General features: G+C 31.1%; 1 protein-coding gene across 5 annotated transcripts in view; it reads left to right on the top strand.

The window, feature by feature from the left end:
* The window catches only part of LOC106457714 (syntaxin-like), an 83,286-nt gene that overhangs the window by 22,786 nt on the left and 52,400 nt on the right, over nucleotides 1–8,100 (top strand). For 4 of the 5 annotated variants that reach the window (XR_002610240.1, XR_002610241.1, XM_013917161.2 and 1 more), the window contains 2 exons: nucleotides 5,111–5,210; nucleotides 6,053–6,127. Coding sequence is in view for 3 of the 5 variants with exons in the window: in XM_013917161.2 (XP_013772615.1) it covers nucleotides 5,111–5,210; nucleotides 6,053–6,127 (175 nt within the window). In the remaining 2 variants the exon portion in view is untranslated. Of the gene's footprint in view, nucleotides 1–3,145; nucleotides 3,255–5,110; nucleotides 5,211–6,052; nucleotides 6,128–8,100 lie in introns of those variants that run through there. The other variant, XM_022383717.1, reaches the window with a different exon arrangement.

Here is an 8,100-nt window from a genome sequence, read left to right on the forward strand (position 1 = left end):
AACAAAAACAATTGTATGTTTCACAAAAACTTCATTTATTCACAACCATGGTTTCATCTGATGATGCCTTTCCTGGTGAACCCATGGTTGTGAATAAATGAAGTTTTTGTGAAACATACAATTGTCTTTCTTTTTTTCTTCAATTCTGTTTAGACTTTTATTTAATATTTCTGTATACACAACCTAGGCTTTTATTTGCCTTGCCACTTGCAACAGGACATTGCTTGGATTGTGTAAAAGACTCATAAACTAGAACACTATTGAGGTTATTCCAATGATAATTATACTTATGATTCAAATTATGATAACCCACATGTTTGCCTTTATTAAAATATAAAGACATCTGCCATTTATTCTCCCAACTCACCAAATTATCTGTAAGGGAACAATTTTTTCAGACACTCATTGAGGATGGTAAGTTCTGAATATGGTTCAGTATGTTTCAAAATCATCAACCTGTTGTAGCATTGACCAAATTCTCAGGCATTCTTTCTTATCATTATCTTAGCAGAATTTCAGGTACAATAGAAATAAAAAATTGTTTTCAGTAGTCTAAATTGTTTATTTAGAAATATGTTCCTGGAAGTGTCTGAAAGTAGAAAGGATGTGGTCTAGTAGTTAGTGCTGTGGGCTGTATTGGATTGTCCATGGTTTGACCATGATAAGCTGATAACTTTGCTGTACACACTCAACTGTAGAGGCTTTATATAACTAACAGTCAATCTCACTTTCCTGTTAAGAGTAACCTTGTAGGCGGTTGGTATTATTGACTGGTTGCCTTCATTTTGGCTTGCTATTTAGCCTATGTGATGCCATAAGGTGCCACTCTGGTTAAAAATACCAAATCCAGAAGGCAAAAGTTATGGGAGGTAGAAACACTGTTTTTACCATGGATACAACTTGTTTCGGAGTTTACTCATCATAATTATATATATTTCTTAATTTCTTAATTTTATTTGGTAAATACCTCTTTCATAAGATACTATTTACAATAAATCCTTAGTCTTCAACCTTATCAAATTAACATGAATATCAGTGCTCACCAACACAGTAATTGAGGACTTGCCTTTCATGAGTAGTATCTGACCAGCTGTTGTAACATCAGAGGCAAACTGGTTGCATTAAATTTGATTAAATCCATCTTGAAAAGTGACCACCAGCTTGCCCACACCTTTGAACATTCTGAGAGTCATAATTTTCATGCATAAGTTAGAAATTCACAAATTAAAATCATCCCAGGAATGTGGAAAAAAATCTGCAGTTTACATGATGTTTATCACAAATTTTAGGCCTGTTGGTTCCTGGTGCTTTGCTGGCTTTCAGTATTTAAACTGTAACTTTTAAAGTATTATACTGCATATATAAATAGTATTTCAGAGACATTTTTTTATCTCATCATCTACTCCAACTAATGAGTGCTGGTACTGAATGAAAAGCCTCTTGAGTAGTAACTTCTGGGAATAAGATACATCTGAAATGCTGTTTTTATGCCTCTGGCTTTCAATCCAAAATGGACAAATTAAAAGGAATTTAGAAAAATAGAATCTACAGTTGATATAATTTTGTCACAAATTTTAAACCTATTGGTTTCTGGTACATGCTTTGATGGCTTTCATTATTTAAACTGTACCTGAGAAGTATAGCAGTTGTAACTACTCTGTTAATATAATGTCTAAAGTTGATCTGTAACCAGCACAAATGTTAGATTTCATATGATGCCTCTGTTCGTAAGTGTTATGTTTCTGACACTCTTTGTCTATTGAACTTTCTGGGGTTCTTTTTACTTTAGTCTCTCCCAAAATCTCAAATAAGATAATTTTTCTTGCTTTATTTCTTTGCATTAAAAATATGGTGGGGGAAGTATATGTAAGCAAAAGTAGGTAGGATGTGACCTAGTAGTTAGAGGATAAAATTAAATATACTTGTTTATTATAAACTGCCATTTTTATGCATAGTTTATATTTAGATAGCTTCCTTTCAAGTGATACTTTGTAATATGTTTACTGTTAATTGCTTAAAATATGGTAATTGTCAAAAGCATTTGTTAATGCTAATGCCTGAAACAGTTAAAAAGGACTAATGATTTGTAATAAGCCTCTGAAGGACTTGCCCAATAGCATTAGTTGATAGGCTTGCCAACTTTTGAAGCACTATTCTGGAAGATAAATTCCATGCCCATCTATCACATTTTATCTTTCACAAATTACCAATGATGTTTTATACCATAATTTTTATAACCAATAAAAAGCCAGAGTTTTTATCTAACAAATGACATATGTTATTTTTGGTGTAGAGAATTGTCTATTTCACCTCCACTTTGCAAAGTTTTCTCATAAGAGTCAACAAGCTTAGCTGAAATTTTAAAGACTTTTGTCACATAGTTAGAAAGCCAGAATAATTATGATAGTTATAGAACATTGTTTGCTTTGTGCATGTTATTATTCTGGGTTCTTAGATGCATTATTTGATTAAATAAAAAATTATTTAGTGTAGTAGACTGTAACATTAGTATATAAAAAAGTAGGTTTAAGTTTAATCGACAGTCAACTGCAAAAAAAAAAGAATACCCAGGTAAGTACTATATTTCTTGTTTTTCATGTGTATTCTTTTTATAAAAGTAACTCAAAAGCAAAAATTAGAAACTTATTAGGTTATGTTAGGTGAGAAATTTTCATGAAGTATGCTTGTGAGCAGCTCGTATGTTATATAATTTAATACGGTCAAGTGAGCTGCAAGTTCACTTGGTGACACTAAAGTATTTTTTTTTATTTGCATGTAGCAAAAATTTGAAAAACTTTATGTTTTTAATAATTTCTTTTTCAGAATCTGGGAGATTTGTCGAGCATATCTGAGAGTCTGGAGAATATATGCAATTCTGGGAGTCTCCCAGTTAATACGGGAGGGTTGTCAAGCCTATTAGTTGATGTTATTTATAATATAGTTATTCTAGTATGCAACAGAAATCAACAATCAAATTCAAAAATGAAGCTCTTAAAACATAAATATGTTTTTGTGTTTTCAAGTTTGCTCAAGAAAGGTATCATTAATTGGTTCAAAGTACTGGTCATTCCTTTACTGAAATTTTGTATTATTAGTTTTCATAAGGTTAGAATCACATGTACTAGGCCTAAGTGGATGTCATTAGTTTACCAAAAATAGGGAAACAAGTTTACTCAAAATTGGAATCACCTGTTCATCTGCTTTATCAAAATAGGAGTCATCGACTCACACAACATGTCCTCAGTTTTATTAAGGTAGGGATCACTTGTTTACTTCTAAAGTAGTATCACTTATTTGTTTGATGTAGGAGTCATCAGTTTACTTTAAGTAGTTGTCACTTGTTTGCTTAATGTAGGTGTCATGAATACTTAACAAAGAGGCCACGCGTACTTTAAACAGATGTATGTACATATCTGGAAATGTTACATATTATTTTTAAGATGATATTTTAACAGGTGTCAAAAATGCTAGTTTGCATTCTGTTATACAGTGTACTTAGACTCAAGTAATCTTTTCCAAGCTATATTTCAACAGGTATAAAAAATATATGTAGAGATTTCTTGATGATAGTTTAGGGATGTTCATATTTTGTGGGTGAATATCTGCATTTTCACATGACCAATGGTGATTGAAAAAAGTTTTAATGCAATAAGATTACTTGACATTACTAAAAAAACAGAAATAGAGATGTATCAGAAAACACTGATACGTGTAGTGTTAAGGCGTACTGTGTGTGAAAGATTAAAGTTTCTAAACCTTATTTTAATGCTTTTCTCTGTGTCACTGTGACTACCCACTCCATTAGTGATGTGGTGACATTATTTTGTTCTATTTATAAACCCTTTTCCTTTATCACAAAATGGTTTCTCTCAATGAGACTGGATTAAAAAAGTCATTGTGATAACATGTTTGTTTTATCACTTATAAATCAATCTGCCTTTTTCTGAACTAGCCAGTATGTACTTAAAATAGTTCAGTGGAGTGAGCCAGCTGGCATCTTGCCATTTTTCTAGCTCAAGCTTACTGTCAAAAGTCACTTGTTGTGTCTGCACAATTTGTTATCAAGTGCCTTAAGCTAATTCTGCTGTAATATCAATATATATATTACTTATATTCTAAGTGGAAATGTAATCAGCATAAAATATGTTTAATAAATCCAATATAGTTGGGGGAAGGGAGCACAACATGATTAACAATGCAAGGATAAGCTGAAGACCACTTGGTTTCACCTGTCATTATGAAGTTTAAATACAGGACTTTCGATTAATTTATAAAACTGAAAATGAGCAAACTTTCTTTTTGGAGGATTTACTTGAAAGTGTAGTAAAAGTGAATTTGAAACAATATGCATCAATAAAAAAATTAATTACATGAAATTTCTATACATAAAAGAAGAATGTCAGAAGAGTTAAAGATTTGCAAAATAAAATGAGTGTATTTACAGTACCACATTGCTCATGGAATAAAAAGTAAAGGGCAAAAAAGAAATATAAAAATATATATTAACAAACATTACAATAAGCATTTAAATGAAAAAACTCAAACATATTTTAGAATTGAAATCCAATGTTTAGATTTCTTAAAAAGTATTACATGTGGAAATTTCATAATTCTTATTTTGCTATGAATATAACATTGGAGATATTTTTAGTATTTTCTTTTTTTCGAATTTATCATCTAATATTCTAATGTGCCTGGTCATCGTTGCCAGTTTTATTTTTTACTTTAACTGGACTGAAAAAAAAGTATTTTAGTAGAGCATTTCCCAGAGTTGTATTTTCCCCAAATTATTTAAAAATATGGTAGTTTTTTATGACTGATTTTGCTTTCATGCGCAGTTGAACACAAGTATTGCCCACATCTGAAGACACATTGAATATTACAAAGTTGTAAGTGTCTTATGGTAACCAGACACTATTCAATACCTGTGTGAAAATTTCATGTTGTTTTGCAAGCAGCCTATTTAAAGCTTCTATACTTAGAAATAGCAACAGTATTATTAACATGTATTAGCTGATATAAAGAAATTATAAATAAAAAAACCTATAGAGCTAATGGTTAATCATGATGACTGAAAATCCTTACCAAGTTTCTCATTCAACATGTACAGGTTGAAGAAATCCGTGAAAGCATTGAGAAAATCCAGGCTAATGTTGAAGAGGTCAAGAAAAAACACAGTGCCATTCTCTCTGCTCCACAGACAGATGGAAGTAGGTGAAAGTTTGTACACATTTAGCACAAGTTGGTTGTTTTCCTTTACAAGTGATACATTATTGAACATGCAGTGAATTTATTTGTAAAATGAAAACAAACAATCAGCACAACTGTCTCAGTAATACAATACGAGATCATTTATAAACTTAAGTTTAACCACCTTTTATTTTCCCTTTTTGTTTCAGTTGAACTGATTGTCTTTTGACTGGTTGACATGCATTTGCTATTTTTCAGAGAACTATTGTGAGATGTGATTTTAAATTTCTGTTTTTTAATCAGATATGGTCCTGTACAGTTTAATTCTATTATTCTCACTGAGACACAAAAGAAAAATAACTTATGTTGAGTTTTTAGTATTAAACATAAAAAATATATAAATACTTGTCATTAGTGTGATATTGAGATGTCTGTGTGTTTGGAAATAGAACTATTTACCATAACATTATTCAGGTTTCTGGACTTGAGAAGGATTCTGAATAGTACATTAACCTTAGAAATGAGAATTGTGAAAAAAAAAACATTTTGAATTTATCAAAAGTGTTTTTTCAAGAATTTAAAATACAATTCTGTTGTGCATTCATAAATGATTTGAGAAATCTGAGATCTACATGCATTCAGTAACATGATAACAGTGGTTTGAAGAAATCCAGATTTTTCTAATTAATGTTTATTTTTTCTAGTTTGAAGATCAATTCTCTTTTCTTATTTTAAGCTTAAAGTAAGATATTAAAATTTTTAATAAACAAAATTTGCTAATGTACAAACTACAAGTCATTTTATGATAATCTTTATAAACCAATAACCTATTTTTGTAAAGTTTTGTTATGGTAACTTTCAGGGGTCAAGCAAGAATTGGAAGATTTAATGGCAGACATAAAAAAGGCTGCCAACAAAGTTCGCACTAAATTAAAAGGTAGAAAAAATCAATTACTCTTTTCATATCAGAAACATTATTTGTTTTATTTTGTTTTTAAAATAGCTGAAAATATACTTTTAAGGTCATTTCAAATTAAATAATTGGTTCTCAAGGAAAAAGATTTTAAAACTACAAATTTAATCAGACTTTTTTATTATTTGCCATATTAGTAGACAACTTTTTACCAAGGTAAACCAAGAATGCAGTATTCGTTTATAGGTTATTCATCAAGGATAAACATTTGTCATTTAACTTAAGTTTTAATCACACACCCATTGGTATTTATAACAATTATCTCATCACTAGTTGGAGAAGGAAAGGAACATCATTGTATTTGCAGGGCTCAAAACAAGCAATGTGTATTTGAGAACCATCTAATTAAATGAATGTAACTTAATGATTTTCTAACTTTCATGATCTACTTTGTTAGTTAATTTTGTTAAATATTTAATTTTTAGAATAATTCTGTAGTTAATAAGGTTTTAAGTTCAGGTCTTAGATATTTGTTTTGGGAAGGTTTTGTCCTTGTTTACTAAAAATGGTTGGTTTCCAAGATAATGTTCTGGGGATACAAAAAGTTTGTGAAACTATACATAAGCTTTCATAGACTTTACAGTTTCTGTGTTGAACATTAATTAATCTATTCAATTACACAAATAAATTAATTTAGCAATAATAAATAAATTGAACAAATAAAGGATTTCTTTGAACTTCCCTCACTTTAAATTGGCTATATATATATTTCTTTTGATCTTTTGGTTCTTTTGTTGGAACTTTTTTAATTGTCCAAAAGCTGTATACTCTTATAGTTTAGTAGTGTTATGATGGACTAAATTTTGGCTCATTTTAATCCTTTCTCTCACAAGTGTTTGAGCAATTAAAATTATCAGGTGACTACCAATGTCAGGTTTTGTGTGTGTGAATTCTAATACAATAGGTATCTGTAAAATACATACAAATGCATCACCACGGTCATAAACCATGTCATGTCCGTAGCTTTTTTTCAACCTTCTGATACTTTTTGCTCTGCTCGTCCACTTTATATCTCTCGTTTCATCTTCAGTTTGCCACCACCTCTTCACTTTCAGCTCACACATGCCAATCTATACTCTTGACAACAGTGGGTCACAAATGCAAAATAATTAGAAAAATAAACGAAATAATATAACAATAATCATACAACACAACAAATCAATAATAGTCTTTTATATCATGACATAAATTCCTCTTCAGGAAACATATTTACAGTATTTTCTTTTCCATGATATACAAAGCTTCTTTGTTCACATAAAGTCTGCTCATACAGTCTGCTCCAACATTTGCAGTCCCTTTGATAGCTTCTTTGTAGAACCTGTAGTTCTGAAGGTACAATGCCCACCTCATGATCCTCGCACTGTCGATCTTGCACTTCTGAATGTATGTAAGTGGTTGATGGTCTGTCTGGATGATGAACTCCTTCTCATATAGGTAGTTCTGGAACTTTCGAATGGCAAATATGATGGACAGACATTCTTGTTCAATCACAGGTAATTCTTTTCACTATTTGACAGTTTTTTACTTATGCAAGTTACTGGAAACAGTCTCTCTTCATGTTTTTGTAAAAGTACTGCCCCAATTCCAATGTCTGAAGCATCAGCCTGGACAATGAAAGGTTTGTTGAAGTCTGGCATTCTAAGAATTGGTGAGCTTCCTAACATGTTCTTTAATTTCTGGAATGCCACCTGGTGTGGTTGTTCCCACTTCACCTTGTTGGGTAAGCCATTCTTGGTCAGGTCAGTCAATGGTGCAGTAATTTCAGCATAATTTGGGATGAATTTCCTTTAGTATCTTGCTAACCCCAGGAAGGATCTGACTTGCTGCTTAGTCGTTGGAGCTGGTGTATCTTGTATGTGGATTATCTTCTCTTTTTCCATGGCTATCTGTTGGTTCCCAACTTTATGTCCAACAAACTCTAGCATATCCGAGATAGC

This window comes from Limulus polyphemus, unplaced genomic scaffold (assembly GCF_000517525.1).
Source record: "Limulus polyphemus unplaced genomic scaffold, Limulus_polyphemus-2.1.2 Scaffold364, whole genome shotgun sequence".
NCBI lineage: Eukaryota > Metazoa > Arthropoda > Merostomata > Xiphosura > Limulidae > Limulus > Limulus polyphemus.